The following is a 19,257-nucleotide window of genomic DNA, read 5'->3' as shown; positions in this document are numbered from 1 at the left end:
GTAAGTGTCCAAGGTTGGTGGTTGAGACAGATACAATTGTGGCATTTAAGGATTTTTTGGATAGGCATGTGAATGGAGGGAGATACAAGATGGTCTTGGCATTATGATTGGCACAGATATTGCAGACCAAAGGGCCTGTTCTTGTGCTGTACTGTTCTATGTTCTAAATCCTGCCTGGTTAAAATTAAGTGTTTGAAACGGTGAGAATGTTCTTGTCCATTCTCTGCAGAAATGCATTTATATACATTTGGCCAAGATGTTCTCATGTGTCAGGAATTAACATTAACTCCAAGACACGCAAAAAGAGCACATTTCTGACCAAGGTGGACAATATGGGTACTCATTTGAGGGTCAGAACTGACAATGTAAATGCAGTATTAGGCTTAGCGAGGGTACACACTGAAGTCTTTATCCTGTAACATTTGCTGCAGTTTAAACTTCCCCCAGGAACAAATGTGGTGACAATGCAGGTGCGTTTTGGATTAAACGCTGCCAGAAGCTGATCAGCTTGAAAAATCCTGGCAAAAACATAAAACTCCTTTAGAGAAGGCAACTGTACAGTTTTCAATGGAAGGGGAGGCTAGTATTGTTGTATGCTTCAGTTGATATCCAGGCTATAAAATAACCTCAAGCAGCTCCTCCCTATCATTTGGTCATTTGGCAAATTAGCACATTCTTACCCTTTATCCATTTAATCTCATAGCAATTCCAGAAAGGTTCTCCCTAATTTCCAAATGTTATCAGCCAAAGATCAATTCTCCTTCTCTATTTAGTTCTGACTTGCTTCTCTCAAAGGGCATTTCTACCTGTTCTGGGAAAGGGCAGTCATTAAGTCCCGTGCATTGTTAGATCTTCTGAGTTTTATATTTATCGCTTTAACCTCTTCTCGTCTCCATTCATCGTCCTGTCAAATACTTTAGAAGGTGTTCAACTGCTTTAATGTAATGTCATTTTGTTAATTTGGAAGTCTTGCCCTCTATGTCCTTTACAACAAAATGAATGTGCACAACCTGTGTCCAGGCCTGCCCCAGGCACAGGAAGTGCGCAAGGAAAGATTTCTTGTGAGCTTTGATGCAGAAAGTGAGAACAAAAAGACACATACCACGATCTATTAAAGGGAATTTATGAAGTACTATTAATTGGGATGCCTGAAAATGTTATTTCTTTCCATAAGAAAAAAAAAATCAGTACTGATTGCATTAACAATGCATTTAAAAAATCAACGGTTGCCAAAATTATCCCACAAAGATGTCCTTATTAATCATCCTCCCATTAAATGATGTCAGCTATAATTGTAATTAATTTTGCTTTTTCTGCTGCATCTTAAAATAAGTAGCAAAGCCTGAGCAACTACATTAAAAAAAAAAATAAAAGATCTTATTTTCAAAGATGTCAGTACGTTTGCGAACAGAGCAGTTAGATTTAAATATAAAACAAAACCACAGTCTCCGGTCTGGGAAACACAGGATGAGTCACAGGAAGAGGCCATACAGTTGCCGAACTCATTAAAAGTAATGTTAGACAAAATGGATTTCCTGTATCAAAAAATAGATTGCTGTCATTGAAGAGGTCAACTGATACCAGCTTTGGGATTCACTGCAAAATGAATAAAGACTGAGATACTGATGGAAAGTAAAATGTTGCTGCACTGCCTGCAAGCGGGGCATGTAACTTTAATGTGTGATAGAAAAAGCACCAACAAGTTCAACTAATGATTTGCTGCTAGGCCTGAACAATCAGAATATGCATTTTATTATTTGTATCAAATCAAAGACAAAATATGGCTTCACCATTAGAATTGTCTCCACAGTGCAGTTGCTGAGAGCACATTCCAGGATTTACTGTGAAAATCATTAACTATTAACGATATTTTTGATAGAAGTTGCAATTTTAGTTCAGTAAAATAATGTCCATTAAGGGGAATTGAAGCTAGCAGCAAAATCATTGCTTTTCTTTTATCTCATCTCACTCACATAGAAAATAGGTGCAGGAGTAGTCCATTCGGCCCTTCGAGTCATTCAATATGATCATGGCTGATCACCTCATAGAAATGAGAATCTTTGTGTTGTGCTGATGGAAATCCTACTTCTAACTTAATTACTGCAAAACGGAACTATCTACAGCTAGGCTGTTCCGTCTGTTATGCACAAAAGACTGAAGTATCAATTAAAGCAATTATCAGGGATGGATCCCACTAGAGGAAGCCCAATTGTAAGGCTTTTTTTTTGTAAGTGTTTGCATTATTGTGAAATACAGTATAAATAGGGGGTCCTGAGGGAAAATACTGCTTATACTGAAATAAAAAATTGTTAGAAATACTCAGCAGGTCAGGTGGCTTCTACATAGGTAGACCATTGGAGATGCTGACCTGCAGAGAAATTCTAGTGTTTTCAGCTTTAATTTGAAATGTGTGAATGGCTTCTCATACTCGTACATCCCAAGAAGCTGTCAGTGGCTTAGATAAGGCGTGTCCAGGATTGTATTCGTATTTGTGCTAAAAAAAATATGAATTTAAAACCTGAAATGCTGTTTGACTATTTCTCTTTCCACGGCTCCTCCTGACTTGCTCAAAGTTTCAGGTCCGTGACCTTTCATTGGGAAGAGAAACAAAACTTTAGTTTTCAGCAGCAGAGGCGAAGGTGGTGACTGGGAGAGAACAAAGGGAATAGTGAGTGAGATAAAAGCTGCGAGTGAGATTAAAAAGTAGTTGTAGGACTAGTGTTGAGGATCAGAATGTGGCCCTTTGTCGGTGTAGCATGCTGCTAACAGCAAAGCTGTGAGATGTGCACTACTTTCTGAAATATGTAGTTTTTTCTCTTTCAAAAATATGAATATGCTTTTTGTTCAGTGACGATAATTTGATTTGCAAGATGTAGGTATAAACCCCCATGGAATTGGGTATTCCTGCTCTCAGTGAATAGTAGCTATCAATCTCCTGCAAGAGCAGGATGTGGAGGACAGGAGCCCGACTGAGGAAGAGGGGAGTGAACTGAGGGGTGGAATTAATGTTTAGTGAGGTGGACTATTCAAGGGTTTTTTTAAATCCTGGATGGTGTAACGCTTGTTGAGATTTACTGTAGGTGTACTTATCCAGACACATGGAGCATATCCCACGTGCCTTGCAGGTGATGTAATTAAAGAGGTGAGTCTGTCACTAACTGCACAAATAGACAGGCAAGTTAACCCAGGGCTTAAGAAAAGTTTATTGAAAATTGGAAGGAAATGACAGTTCACAGGAAATGCAGAGGGAATAGCGACTACCTTTGTGAACTAGAGGAAAGGAAAAGGAGAGGAGTAACACTCTTCAGAGCTCAGATGGAGCAGTAGCTACAAAAATTGAGTTTGGATAAAAAGTGAAAAAAAACCCCAAAGGGAGATGGTTCTAGCTGTTGGAGGTGAATTATCTCAACCCCAGGATGACATTAGCAGGAGTTTATTGGGGTAGTGTCTTATCATCAGTTGCTTAATCAATGAGCTTCCTTCCACCATCATGCCAGAAGTTGTGAATTTTACCAATTAGTTGCACCTAGTTAAGTTTTATTCTCAATACCACGGTAAAAAACAAAGTAGAGACAGAGTCTGTAGAAGGTCCCGACCTGAAACCTCATCAATCCATGTTCTCCAGGGATGCTGCCTGAACTGCTAAGTTACTCCAGCATCTCGGTAAACCAGCATATGCAGTTCCTTGCTTCTACAAAAAACATAGTAGTCCACATATGCATGCGGTAAGGCTTGCACAATGTTCAGGCATGAGCTGAAAAGTGGCAATTAATATTCACTCCCACAAAAGTGTCAGGCAATAATCACTTCCAAAAAGAGGAAATTAATTACTTACCCTTAATATTTTGTGGTTATGGGAGCATGTCAGAGGCTGTGTGTCCTGTGGTGAGTGATACACGTCCTTACTTACTTCATCTGCAAGGCGCGTGGAATATTCTCCACATGCTTGAATAAGTGCAGCTCAGTAACTCTCAGCAAGCTTGACACCATCAGAGAAAAAAACCCTGCTTGACTGGTCCATTACCCTAAACATTCCTTCCTTTACCACTGGGACACACAGGCTCCAGTGTGTACCATTTACAAAATCCATTGCAGTTACTTGTCTCAGCTATTCCAGCAAGGCGTCACAAACCTGCAAATCCTAGCACCAAGGTGGACAAAGACCTTGCAGAGATATACCATGACCTCCAGGTTCCCCTTCTGGCTCCCTCACATTCACGAGTTCTATATCCTCGAATGCCTTGCCTAACCATATTGTGAGAGTACCTTCACCAGAAGAACGACAGCGTTTCCAGATATTTCAGTTGCTGTAAATCTTAAACAAAGTCGTTAAGGAAAAATTCAGCAGGCTAAATAATGTGTAACGGAAAGAAACAAAAGTTACCTTTTAGGTATCTTTTCCCTCATAATTTGATATTTTCTAATTACCTTCTTGGAGATAATCTGGCCCAGCAAATCCATGCCAGGTCTCAAAGCATTCACATCAATCCCTTTTCCCTCACAACTGACGCACCCACCATTCCACCCGCTCTTTCCTGCCACCCACCTACACTAGTAGCAGATTACTGCCGCTAGTTAAACAACATCACATTCATGTTGTGTGGGAGGAAACTAGAGGAAAGACCCAGAGGAAAAATAGGCCTTTTTGTTCACTGAGCACATGCTGATCATTAAACTCCCATTTACACTAATCCTACCTAACCCACTTTATTCTATTCACACACCCCGCTGATTCTACCACCCATCTACACACCAGGGACAATTTACAATGGCCAATTAATCGATCATACCACACATTTTTGTTATGTGGGGGAACACCAGAGCATCCAGAGGAAACCCAAGTTGATCACGGGGAGTCCATGTAAATTGCACATAGACATTGCCAGAGTTCGGGATTGAACCCAGGTCACTGGACTTGTGAGGCAGCAGCTCTACCAGCTGCAGCACCCTTCCGCCCTGAACATTGTTCTCAACTTTTCAAAACCTTGCTTTCTGAACATGTATCTGAATAAGATTTTTTAAAAGCATACCTCTCTGATTTCATTAGATTTTAGAAAAATAGCACCGAAAAATGATAACCATTCACAAGTTTAACTCAATATATTGGTAAAGCTTGGGTTTACTGTTTTAGAAACATAAAAAATAGGTGCAGCAGTAGGCCATTCAGTCCTTCGAGCCAGCACCGCCGTTCAATATGATCATGGCTGATCATCCAAAATCAGTAACCCATTCCTGCTTTCTCCCCATATCCCTTGATTCCATTAGCCCCCAAGAGCTGTATCTAACTCTCTCTTGAAAACATCCAGTGCCTTCTGTGGCAGTGAATTCCAGAGATTCACAACGCTCTGGGTGAAACGATTTTTCCTCATCTCAGTACTAAATGGCCTACCCCTTATTCTTAAACTGTGACCGCTGGTTCTGGACTTCCCCAATATCAGGAACATTTTTCCTGCATCTAGCCTGTCCAATCCCTTAAGAATTGTATATGTTTCTGTAAGATCCCCTCTCATCTTTCTAAATTCCAGTGAATATAAGCCCTGTCCATCCATTCTTTCATCATATATCGGTCCTGCCATCCCAGGAATTAACCTGGTGAATCTATGCTGCACTCCCACAATAGCAAGAATGTCCTTCCTCAAATTAGATGATGAAAACTGCACTTAATACTCCAGATGTGGCCTCACCAGGGCCCTGTACAGCTGCAGTGGGACCTCCTTGCTCCTACACTCAAATCCTCTTGCAATGAAGGCCAACATGCCATTTGCTTTCTTCACTGCCTGCTGTACCTGCATGCTTACTTTCAGTGACTGATGTACAAGGACACCCAGGTCTCATTGCATCTCCCATTTTCCTAATCGGACACCATTCAGATAATAATCTGCCTTCTTGTTCTTGCCACCAAAGTGGATAACGTCACATTTATCCACATTATACTGCATCTGCCATGCATCTGCCCACTCACCTAGCCTATCGAAGTCAACTTGCAGCCTCATAGCAGCATCCTCCCAGCTCAAGTCAAGTCAAGTCAACTTTATTTGTCACATATGTGCAGTGAAATGAAAGTGGCAATGCCTGCGGATTGTGCAACAAAAACAGAACACAATAGAACGGAACCAGTATTTACATTTTAGAAAAAATAAATAAAAAGACACAACACAACAGTAAATTTACAGTCCTAATGGCCTGCAGGAAGAAACTCCGTCAAATCCTCTCTGTTTTCGCAGCATGACAATGGAGGTGCAGTTCGTTGCTGGGGTGGTAGGGGTCCTTCATTATGTTGCTGGCTCTGAATCTGCACCTCCTGGTGTATAGGTCCTGTGGGTGGGTGGGTGGCTGTAGTTCCCATAGTGCGTTCGGCCGAATGCACTACTCTCTGCAGAGCCTTCCTGTCCTGGGCAGAGCTGTTCCCAAACCAGATTGAGATGTTACCGGACAAGATGTTTTCTACAGCCCCAGAGTAGAAACACTGAAGGATCCTCAGAGAGACTCTGAATTTCCTCAGCTGCCTGAGGTGGTAAAGGCGCTGCCTTGCATTAATCACCAGTGCGGCAGTGTGTGTTGTCCATGTCTGATCCTCTGTGATGTGGACTCCCAGGTATTTAAAGCTGCTCACCCTATCCACTGTAGTCCCATTTATCTCTAGTGGCGTGTACATCCTCGGATGTCGAGCCCTTCTAAAGTCCACATTCAGCGACATTCAAGAGGAGGCTGTTGTCCTGACACCAGAGTGCCAGATCAACCACCTCCTCCCGGTAGGCCTTATAGGCTTTATTGGAGATAAGGCCCATCACCACAGTGTCGCCGCATCAGCACACACACACACAATGGCACACACAAGGTTTAAAGGTATATGGGCCAAATGCGGATAAATGGGACTAGTTTAGATGGGGCATCTTGATCTGCATGAACAAGTTGGGATAAAGGGCCTGTTTTCATGCAGTAAGAATATGACTCATTGTAGAAAGTGTGCAATTGCTCTGGAGAAGATACAGGGACGATTTATGAAGATATTGGCAGGGCTGGAATTTTGAAATGTGAGGGCAATTGATGAGAATGTGGGATTAATGTAGGATTAGTGTAAATGGGTGGTTGACAGTTGTTGCAAACCTGGTGGTCTGTTTTCATGTTGTATCTCTGACATTAATAGCACCAAAAAACAAAACAATTTAAAAAATCTATTTTCAAGATGCTGCATATCCTGTTGAAGTGCCTGCGTAGCATTTTATCTTCCAGCTTAAACTTTCACTCCCACAAAGTTAGATGACTGTGGCTGCATCATATGCATCTGCAAAATGCACCACAATTATTTGCATGGCCACTCTAAACACGCATCCTAAAACCATAACTTGCACCACTTTGAAGAGCAAGACCTGCAGGCACAAGAAAGCACTTACAGCTGCAGGTTCCTCTCATGGTACATGCCATGGTGACTTTGAAGTGTGTGTCCCTGCCCAACAGCACTGTCGTAAATAACTTTGCCATTAGCAGTTCATGAAGGTGACTCAGTGCCACCCTCTTGGGAGCAGTTTAGGATGGGGACTAATTCTTAGTTTTTCCTGGGATGTACACATCCTAAACAGGACACTTTATTTTACAAATTCATAAAAGTCTACATAATTAAGCCTGGTGGCATATTTTATGAATCAGAAAAGAGGTCGAAATGAAACTGACAATAGTCATTTTGTTCTAATTTATTACAGAACAAATGCCCTGAATTTAATGTAAATGCAAATAACGTAAGTGGTCAAAGCTGAAAGAATGCAGTTTATTTTTCTGACCCATCGCTCAGTTTGCGGCATTGTTCAAAGAAGCTGAAAATCCTTGGCTTTGCACTTTTATTTGGCACTAGCTAGTCAGAAGGTGCTTGCCAGAATTACACCGCTGAAAACATGGCATCTAGATCATATCAGCAGTTAAATGAAAAATGACTGTGACCCAAAAGAGGTAACACATGTGTCACTAAATAAAATCCAACAGGATTTCTGAGTCCAGTTTAAAAAAAATCTGTGATGTAATCCATTGATATTAATTATTATAATCTACTGATTTACAACATAATCCTAAATGCTAAATGTCAGTGGCTGCTGTCTCCCAGTTCTTCATCATTGTTTTAGGGCTGGCTATAAGAAGACTGGACATTAAGATTTTGCTTGTCTCTTTTTCAACTTAAACATATTTATTGGAATAGCTGGAGTTTCCATCTGACTTCACAATAACATTGTGTACATATGTCAACACTGGAGTATCTTTTAGACAGTACTCAGGGTCCATTTGCATAAACCTCGGACCAATAGACCTCAACGAGGACCAATAAAGACGTTTTGATGTACAATCACAAAACTTTAATCCTTGCCTTTGAATGACTGCATTTTCCCTGCAACATTTTATCAGCTTCCATTAAAATATTCCAAAACATTAGTTGCCTTTCAATAGTATATAAAGCTACTTAAGGAAATAAAGTGGACAGGGAGGCAGAAAGAAATATCACTAGTGGACATGATTAAGGAAAATGCCAAAACACAAGTATGTTTAGGGCACCAGGGTAGCCTCATTAGGGAACAAGATGCAATCTATGCATGGATGTAGATGAGGTCTTAAATGCTTCTCATCTATATCCACAGTAAACAGTGACATTATAGTTGGAGAATTCAGTAAGTTTGCAGATGACACAAAAGTTGGTGACTAAATCAATGGTAGGGCCCGAGGAGTACTAAGCAAGAGAGTCCCCAGTTGACCTGACCAGATTCAAATTTGTCTTTCAATTATATAGTTATGATCTCCCGGCCACCCTCATTGCAGACCTTGTACTTCTTTTAATTTGCACTCTTCATCTGTAAAGCTTTCACATTGTAACATTATATTCTTACTCTTTTTTTCTCTTTGCACTACCTGCTGTACTTGTACATGGCATGATTATACTCTTGGTATAATTAGGCTGAAAGCGAGCAAACTAAGATTTCACTGTATCACGGTACACGTGACAAAATAAACCAATGCCAATACGAGATATTAGCTCAGTCCACTGGACGGAAGCTGATTAATGTGACTATTCTGCCATCACAACGTAGACACACTACAATATCATTCCAGCTTTCCTGCATATCGTTTTTTTTAAAGAGCATACCCTGTGTTAATTGTTTTTAAATATAGGACATTGATACATGCTTAAAGGGGGCTATATGAAAAATGTTTGGCCTCCATCTGGCTATATGCAAATGTTAAACATTTGGTAATTCAACCTTCATGGAGAGTAATATTAGGCAGGTATAAAATAGACCCATGCCCTTTACCAATAGGTTCTGCTGAGCAAGTTAAATTAAATCCTATTAACTAGAATTTTGTTTCAAAATGTTACGGCAGTCAAAGACCCTCAAGGTGAAAGTGTAAAAGTAATACTGAGTTTATTAATACTTTACAACCTAACGGTATGAATGTTAAATTCACCAACTTAAGGCAATTAACCTACTAACCCCGCCCCCTTGCTCCATGTGCTCCACCAGGCTTGGATAGAGTGGATGTGGGGAGGATGTTTCCACTTGTGGGAGAGTCCAGAACTAGTGGTCATAGCCTCAGAATTAAAGGACGTTCCTTTAGGAAGAAGATGAGGAGAAATCTCTTCAGACGGTGGTGAACCTGTGGAATTCTTTGCCACAGAAGGCTCTGGAGCCCAATGGATATTTTTAAGGCAGAGATAGATACATTCTTGATTAGTACGGGTGTCAGGGGTTATGGGGAGAAGGCAGGATAATGAGGTTAGGAGGGAGAGATAGATCAACCATGATTACATGGTGGAGTAGACTTGATGGGCTGAATGGCCTAATTCTGCTCCTATCACATGACCTTATGATTTCTCCCCTTTTCCGTTTCTCCTCTATCCCTATTATCTCCTCTACTGGCTTCACAATTCGCACCGCTTCTATCCTTAATGTCGCACTATTTGGTTTTTGCATATCAAAAAAAAACCCTCACCTGCAGCCACCTATCACTCCTCTCTTCCTCCTCCCCCCAATCACAATCAGTCTGAATAAGAGTCCCAACCCAAAACATCACCTGTCCATGTTTTCCAGAGATGTTGCCCAGCCCAGAGTTACTCCAGCACTTTGTGTATTTTTTGTAAACCAGCATTTGCAGTTCCCAGTTTCTCCTTCTTTATTAATGGTTGTGTTGTTTGAGTCAGCAGTGGTGACTCGCTGACGTGATGAATTATGACGTGTTTGTTTTGTACTACTACACAATATTGATTATGCAGAGCCCATTTGTAATAATTCAAAATTCAAGATGGTTTATTGTCATTACACAGTACACATTGCAATGAAATAGCGTTTCCCTAGAACCTCAGTGCTACATAGAACACAAGGACTCGCTGTCACTGAAGTGGCCGTGGATTTTCCGGGCATGTGCTCGCTTTGCTTCCCTGATGGCCTGGGACAGTTTGACCCTCGCTGTTCTCAGGGCCTTCTTATCGCCTGCTCTGAAGGCCGTGTCTCGGGCTCTCAGCAGCGCACGTACCTCTGCAGCCATCCATGGCTTACGGTTGGGGCGTGTGGTGATGAGCTTGGTGTCAGTAATGTCATCAATGCACTTACTAATGTAACCAGTCACTGATGCCGTGTCAGTGGTGCTGCCGGTGGTTGCTGCCTCCTTAAACATGTGCCAGTCAGTGCACTCAAAACAGTCCTGGAGAGCAGAGATGGCTCCTGCTGGCCAGGTCTTCACCTGTTTCTTAGCTGGTCTAGAGTGTCTGACAAGCGGTCTGTATGCTGGAATCAGCATGACAGAGATGTGGTCTGAGTATCCGATGTGGGGGCGGGTCTCCGCCCTGTATGCGCCGGGCATATTGGTGTAAACAAGATCTAGCACGTTGCACATGCTGGTAAAATTTAGGAAGCAGTTTTGAGATTTGCATGGTTGAAATCTCTTGCAACGATAAACAGTCCTTCTGGGTGTGTGTTTTGTAGATTGCATATTGCACCATACAGTACAGCTAGCGCTTCCTTAGCATTAGCACTGGGGGGGGGGGGGGAAATGTGGAGACAGCTACAATGAGCACGGTGGTAAACTCCCGTGGCAAATAAAATGGTCTACATCTCATAATCGCATACTCCATCAGAAATGAACAGAACTTGGAGACTAAGACAGAGTTGTTGCACCAGTCAGTGTTGATGTAAACACACAGGCCACTGTCTCGAGTCTTACCGCAGTGATGGGTCTGTCAGCTCAGTGCGAGGCTACCCCAGATAGATGAATGACCACGGCCGGGACTCGATCGTTGAGCCATGTCTCTGTAAAAACACAGACACGGCAGTCCCTAGTCTCTCGCTGAGTAGTCCCCTGTAGTTGGATGTAGTCCAATTTGTTTTCTAGGGAGCGGACTTTGGAGAGGATAGACAGGAGAGCCGGCCGGCCGGCTAGCATTAGCTCTCAGCCTTGCACGGACACCCACTCTCTTGCCCCGTTTCTGCCTCCTCTCACACCGCTTTCGGTGCCTCCTCCCCCGGCCTTTGTCAGTAGGCGGGCTCGGGGGTTTTCGTAACAAGCCGAGGGCCTGTAGTTCGGTTAATAATCTCTCCTGTAGTGTCGCTGCCGGGCTGTGTTTAAGTTCCAGGAGTGAATTTCGGTGGTATACTTGTACTCCGACAGTTCCCAGGTCAGTGTGATGCAGGTTGGTGACTTCTTGAACACGGTTATCATCACGAATAAGACACAAATTAGCACCGTTTTGATCTAGAGGGGCGCAGCAACCTGTCGTGCCACCACCATCTTTAATTGTTCTGTATATGCTTATTGATTTGCAGCTAGTCTAATTACACCCTCAAATCTTCCTCAAAAGATTAATATCTGGATAAGACAGGTTTGGAGGGGTATAGATCAAACGTGGGCTGGTAGGGCTACTGTACCTGGGGCATGTTGGCCGGTATGGGCAAGTTGAGCCGAAGGGCCTGTTTCCACACTGTATCACTCTTTGACTCTATCTGAAAATTACATTGGAATCTCTTTCAGATTCAAAGTTCCAACAACAGTAGAATAACTTATGCCCAAAATAGATCTCACAGAACATTACCATGAATAACAGTGGTGGATAAAAAGTGTTCTTTCATGATCTTAATCTTTAATTATCTATCGCTGAGCCATGAATAATTTAGATTCATTGTAGTATGTAGCTATTCAATGAAGTAGGAATATTTGATTTCTCTTGTGCCTCTCTCAGTTCCTTTGCCTATCAATTGAACCCTTTAAATCCTGTCTACTGCCTCACTAATCTTCCTTAAAGGTACTCATTTCATAATTGCTTTTACGAAAAAGTAAAACTGCATTCATGAATGCCATGCAGCAATCTCAATAAATTGGCAGAACCGACAATTTAGTTTGTGACTCCAGCCCACAAAAGATCCCTTTCCCTCCATTTACCCAAACCTCTTTGCCTCATCATCTCCTCATTGGGCATATTAAAAACTCATCTCATTTTACCGTGACCTTGTACAAGGTCTTTTAATTAAGAATTCCCCAAACAGATCCTAAATATAGGTAAGCTATAGGTAAAAACTAGTAACATACGCAGTTTAATAGTATAATGTATTTATTGAAATTTTTATTTATCTCCAGCAACACTGCAATTCAGTACACAGGAGTTGTGATAGTTTTCGTAAATGTAGCAGAACAATAGATTTGAAAACAAAGCTTCAATTATTTATCTTTCATAGAAAGAAAATACCCTCTGCATTAAGCTCGGGGCCCAACTTTTCCCATGTTAGTCACAGTTATAAAGCCCACGGTCATAACCTTGCATGCATCACAAGAACGGCGATTTCCAAATTGTGACAATATCAGCATATATGAAAGAGCATAGGAAATATTCTGATTTTTAATATTATTCTAGAGCCAAGCCAAATGTCATTTGTGGATTCATTTTATCCCCCTTACAAATGATTAGGTAGTTCCATATTGGAGTTCAAAGAGTTCTTAAAATAATCACTGTGAAAAGAGAATCAGTCAAATTATGTAGCAAGCTCACTGAAAGATTATCCTTTCCAATTTAAATTTTCTCTCTTTAGACAGCCAAATTCATTTACAGACCTTTAAAATGTACACACTACTACTTGGGTCTGTTGCTTATTTACTAAACAAGACGGTTGAGTGAATTACATCAACTCCTCCAACCACGTTCCACAGTGCAGTCCTTGGACAGGCCTAGGAACAAGACCCTTGATTGTATTCTTCCAAGATATCCTGAATTACAGGCTGCAATAAGGACAACAATCCCAAAACACTATCATAAACTGAATCTATAGCCATCCAGGAAAGATATGCTTAAAGACACTCAAATGCAGGAAGTGATCAGCAAATTAGATCACATCAGTGAAGAGAGAAATGGTGGACATTTCATGACATTGATCTTCATTGGGTATCTGACGGTCATCATTTTGAAATGTTTACTGTTTCTCAGATGCCATGGATGTTGCCTGATCTGCTGAGTTTCCATCATTTTTATTTTTATTTCAGATTTCCAGCATCTATATACTCTGCTTTTAGAAAATATAGATCTGTATTACAACTATTTTGCCATAATTACAAAAATATTTGCAAGATATGTATCTGTATTGCATTTAAGAACATATGAGAAGCATCGCCTATTCATTATATTTTCTGCAGAAAGTTAAATCCTATGCATTAGTGTATGCAAAAACTACTTATAAATTAAAATGCAAAAATCATTTATCCTCATTTTAATCAAGTAACTATCTACCAACAAAATTCACCGGTTTCAATGGGCATCCTATGCTGAAGCAGGCTAAAGCTGACTTCAGCTGCTCCTGCACTTGCTTGTGAAATATTATTCCTGACAAAGTGAATGTACGTGGAGTGGTGGATGAGAAAATTGGTGCAGTAAACCACAGCTTCCAGCTGCAGAACTATAGGCCAGCTGGAGTCACTGCCCTCAGGAGAGGAAAAGAGGTAGATGTGTGTGGGGGTGGTGGGTGAAAAACATCTGGTGAAGGCAAATGATTAAGCTAGTTCAGTCTTTGAAACAATGTTTACTGAAGCATCTTGTGAGCCGGATCAAAAGTAAGTGTCTCAAACTAATTATTAAAAATGCATTCTATAAATAATCATGGTTCTGTTTGTTGAGAAAAATAAATAGTAAATTTGAGTGCAACACTGTTATTTCCACAATGATAAATGATTAAATGAGGAGAATGATCTTAAAGTAACTGTGATAGCAATAGACCAGATGGTACAAAAATGTCAATAACATAAACAACTTATTTTACAAAATAAAAACTGGTGCTTAAGATGCAACTCATATCCAAATGACTTCACTCTGCAAGATTCTTAACAACAAATAGAGTAAAATGCTCAGTGACAGCATAGGAACTCCCCTGCTTCCATAAAGCCAGGGGAAGAGGAAATGACAGCGTAAAACAGTGAGAACGTTGCCTATCTGTCTGCCTGCCTTCCTTTAAGCTACAAAAACCAATTCATGATGCTTTCATGTTAAACTCGGGGAAGCTTGAAGGTCCCGGTTTTCCACAGCAGGTAGCTGCTCTCTCCAGTATGTGAATTGGCTGTAGATGTCCGAACAAGGAAAGTCAGAGGATTGTTCTCGCTTCAGTAGAGGGAACACGTGGTCAACTATTTCACTCAGCCTTACGTAACTGGAAAACACACAGTTCTGCATGAGAAATTGAATACATTACTGCACTACATATATTTACAAGCAGGAGAATTATTGACGTATTCTCAAACAATTTCTTAATATGCAACGTTATATCCCAATTGATGTGTCCCATTTGCTCAGTAAAACACAACAGGAAGATATATCCACAATTGCTTATCTAACAGCAATTTAGTGTTGTACTTTACTTCTGAAGTTTCACCCCTTAATACAATGAAATTGAAGAACCACATCTGCCACAATATTGTACAGAGTTATTAATCAAGGACAAATTTCCACATAGATGTCTTCATTCGTGCTGGCTGTATCTGTTATAGGATTTGTTGTCAGTTAACTAGTACTGGAAGTATGAAACTCCAAAATGACATTAAGTCAAAGTTTGCATTGTGTTCTGAGAACAGAGGGCAGCATAGGTAGCATAAGACGAAATGGGCAGCGTGGGGCCTAAAGACAGCAAAGGGATAACGCAGTTTTGTGGTACAGCGAGATATAAATTTGTAGGTGTATAAATTGTCTTACTAGCGAAGGGATGGTACTGGATCAAATCACAGGGAATGTACCCAGATAAGTCCTTGACGTGTCAGTGGGAGAGGTTATAGTTAAGAGAGGTAGTGGCCAAAACCCAAAGTTTCAAAGTAAATATGGAAAGAGATATGGATGTTTGGAAATTAAGGTCATTATTTGGGGGAAGGAAAATTTCAATGCCATACAGCATGAACTGGTAAAGGTAGACTGGGAGTTATTTAAAAGTGAAAGAGATCAAATTCAAGGCCAATGCATTCCATGAGGGTGAAAGGTAGGGACAGCAATGCCAAGGAATCCTGAATATCAAGGATAAAGAGGAAGCAAATCACAAGCATAGAGAACCGAAAATAGGTAAGACACAACAGGAAGACAGAAAGTATAAATAAATTGGAAGGCAAAGATGGACTATGAAAAATAACTAAAAGTACATGGTTAAGAAAAATCCCAAAGCATTTTATATATATTAAACGAGGGGAGCAAAAGGATCAATCTGAAAGAAGCTAGGGCATGCTCGGAAGACCTGGGATAAATGGTTGCCGTCTGTATTCAGTTAGGAGGAGGATATTTAATTTTGAGAATTCAGGGAGGGGAACAGTGAAGTTCCACAACTATTCTCATTAAAAAGAAAAGAGATTACAGATTTACTTTTGCTTATTGCTGAACAAATCTCAGGGCCTGATGAGATGTCTCGGGCTGCTAAGAGAAATAAAGGGGAAGGCTGAGCCCCTTAAATCTTCACTGTCCAAGAAGAGGTGCCAGATGACTGTATGACAACAACTGTGATACTTTTATTCAAAAGCAGGTGGTATAAATCAGATGAATACAGGCTTGCAACTCTTTGTGGTAGGGAAATTATTGGAAAAGGTGAGGGATAGGATTAATTTACAAGGATAAATCAGATAGCATAGCTTTACATGGGAAAGATCATATCTAACCAATTTGATTGAATTTTTTCGAAGAGGTGGTGAAGATGAAAGTAATGCAGTGTTTTGTAATACATATAAATTCAGCAAGGCTTTGACAGGATCCCACTTGGGAGACTGGACCAAGTGATTGAGCCCATAAGATTCAATGCAAGTTAACATTGTATCCAAAATCACCCTGTAATCAAAGACAGGTGATAGTGGTAGGCTATTTTTGTGATTAGAAGCCTGGGTCTCTTGATCTAATGCAGGAGGGTCAATGCCAGCACCCTTCCTATTTGTGATATATAGGAGGTATGATCACAGGTGGGAGATGCAGAAGGATAGGGTTATTGTAATTGGGAATTTCAAGCTCACTTGTATTAATTGGTTTGCCTTAACACTAATGGCACAGAATTTTTGACATGCACCCTGGGGAGTTTTTTGATGCAGTATGTAGATAGACCAATGATCAAAGGAACATTGCTGGACCTTGTCTTGGAGAATGTAACTGGTCAAGTGGAGGGAGGGACAGTGCAGGAACATTTAGGAGATAGTGAGCCTAACTTTGAATATTTTAACGTGCTTATGGAAAAGGATGAGGATGGACTACAAATAAAGGTCTTAATTGGGGGAAGGCCAATTTCATTAACATAAGGGAGGACATGGCAAAAGTAGATTGGAAGCACCTGCTTGCAGGTAAATTCACTACTGTAAGGTGGAAAGCATTCAAAGGAGAAATAACAAGATTTCAAGGTCAGTATGTTCTTGTAAAGATAAAAGCCAAGGGTGATGAAAATAGGGAACTGTAGATCGTGATATTGAGAGTTAGACAAAGAAGCAAAATAAAGCATAAGATAGGTAGAAGGAACCAATGACAGGAGAGGGGCTTATAAAGGAAATTAGGAAGGCAAAGAGGAGTCACGAGTAATCACTGATAGACTGGATTATTAAGGCAAATCTGAAGGTTTTCCTTAAGTATATTGAGAACCAAGGAGGAACCAGACAAAACTTAGCCATGAGGGACAATCTGTGCTTGGAGCCAATAGATATAGATGAGGTCCTAAGTTAATACTTTTCACAGGAATGCGTAAAGGATATAGACTTCGTAGTTGGTGAAATCTGTGTAGTATGCGAAGTTCCAGTGCCGGTCTGCATAAATAAACCAGTGGGTATATTTTTTGCCAGGTTGCTTAGGAGGCAAGGAAATAAATTGTGGGGTTCTGGCTGAGATTTAACAAATCTTCCTTGGTACCAGATGAGGGAATCAGTAAACATGATCCTCATTTTTAAGGATGGCAGCAGGAAAAAGCCTGGTAGCTTCTGAGCCGAATATCAGTGGTGGGGAAGATATTGGAAACAAATTCAGAGAATTAACGATCTGAGAATTTATTGATAAAGCAAGATACTAATTAGGGGCAGTCAACTTGGCTTAGTCAAGGGCAGATTTTATCTGGCCAATTTGACTGAGTCTCTAAACTACAACTAAACTGAAGAGGTAACAAAGTATATTGACGAGGTCAGAGCAATAGATGGGACTTAGATGGATTTTATCTGGCCAATTTGACTGAGTCTCTAAACTACAACTAAACTGAAGAGGTAACAAAGTATATTGACGAGGTCAGAGCAATAGATGGGACTTAGATGGATTTTAATAATGCCTTGGAACGCTTTTATGTGGGAGACGGGTTCAAAAGGACCGATGGGATTTAGAGCAAGTTTGCAAACTCAAAACAAAACTGGCTTGGCAGTAGGAGACGAAGGGTAATGGTAGAAGCTTGTTTTGTGATTGGATGCCTGTGACCAGTGGTGTTTCACAAGAATTAGTTAAATTTTGGGACCTTTGGTATGTGTAATACCTGAATGACTTGCATGTGGATAGGAGAGGCAAGATCAGTACATTTGCAAATGACACAAAGATTGGCAGAGTTGTTGATAGTGAAAAGTAGTCTGTGGTTGCAGAGTGATATGGATGTGTTGGTGAAATGGTCTGAAAAAATGGTAGATAAGAGTTTAATCCAGACAAACGTAAGGTACTGCATGTTAGGAGAACCAATGTGACCAGTACATACACCAAGAATGGTAATGTTTTAGAGAGTATTAAGGAACGGAGGGACTTTGGAGTACGGGTCCATAGATCCTTGAAGGTGGCAAAATAGGGAGAGAGTGCTCAGAAAGACATCTGGGACACAACTTCTATATTCAATGCCCATATATTAGTCGGGGCAATGAATACAGTAGGGAGATTTTATTTGAGCTTCATAAAACCTTGGTCAGATCTCAGCTGTATATATTTCTGGTCACTACGGTATATGATGAATGAGAAAGTGTTAGAAGCTGGACTAAAGATTCACCAGTATGTTGCCTGGGGTAGAACAGTTCAGTTGTGGGAGAGATTGTGGAGAGGTTCCCCTGGAATAGCAATGGTTAAAAGGCTCTGCAAGAGGACCATAGCTGGGAAATGAATATTCAAGGGTATACGTTCTATCGAAAAGACAGACAGATGGGCAGAGGGGGTGGGTAGCACTGTTGGTGAGGAATGAAATTTAGTCCCTTGCAACAGGTGACAGAGAATCAGGAGATGTAGAGTCAGTATGGATAGAACTGAGGAATTGTATGGGTAAAAATACCCTAACGGAAGTTATCTGCAGGCCCCCAAACAGTGGCCTGGATATAGGGTGCAAGTTGAATCAAGAGTTAAAATTGGCATGTTGTAAAGGTAATGCTACGGTTGTTATGGGAGATTTCAACATGCAGGTAGACTGAGAAAATCAGGTTGGTACTGGACCCCAAGAAAGGGAATTTGCGGAGTGCCTCAGAGATGGATTCTTAGAACAGCTTGTACTGAAGCCTACCAGGGAGAAGGTAATTCTGGATTTAGTGTTGTGTAATAAACTGGATTTGATAAGGGGACTCGAGGTAAAGGAGCCATTAGAAGGCAGTGACCATAATATGATGTTTTAATCTACAATTTGAGAGGGAGGAGGGAAAATCGGAAGTGTCAGTATTACAGCTGAACAAAGGGGACTGTGGAGCCATGAGGGATGTGCTGGGCAAAGTTGACTGGAAAGATACCCTAGCAGGGATGACAGTGGAACAACAATGACAGGTATTTCTGGGAATAATACAGAAGGTGCAGGATCAGTTCATGCCAAA

At 40.9% G+C, this 19,257-nt stretch overlaps 1 protein-coding gene across 4 annotated transcripts in view; it reads right to left on the bottom strand.

Moving 5' to 3' along the window:
• Positions 1 to 11,618: 11,618 nt before the first annotated feature.
• Positions 11,619 to 19,257, bottom strand: part of lpin1a (lipin 1a) — a 94,621-nt gene continuing 86,982 nt past the window's right edge. For 3 of the 4 annotated variants that reach the window (XM_055635322.1, XM_055635326.1, XM_055635323.1), the window contains exon 20: positions 11,619 to 14,654. In XM_055635322.1, the coding sequence (XP_055491297.1) occupies positions 14,489 to 14,654 (166 nt within the window). In that variant the 3' untranslated portion in view covers positions 11,619 to 14,488. Of the gene's footprint in view, positions 14,672 to 19,257 lie in introns of all 4 variants that reach the window. The other variant, XM_055635325.1, reaches the window with a different exon arrangement.

The sequence above is a fragment of the Leucoraja erinacea genome, chromosome 5 (assembly GCF_028641065.1).
Source record: "Leucoraja erinacea ecotype New England chromosome 5, Leri_hhj_1, whole genome shotgun sequence".
Lineage (NCBI taxonomy): Eukaryota > Metazoa > Chordata > Chondrichthyes > Rajiformes > Rajidae > Leucoraja > Leucoraja erinaceus.
This window is presented reverse-complemented; position numbering and strand designations above follow the sequence as displayed.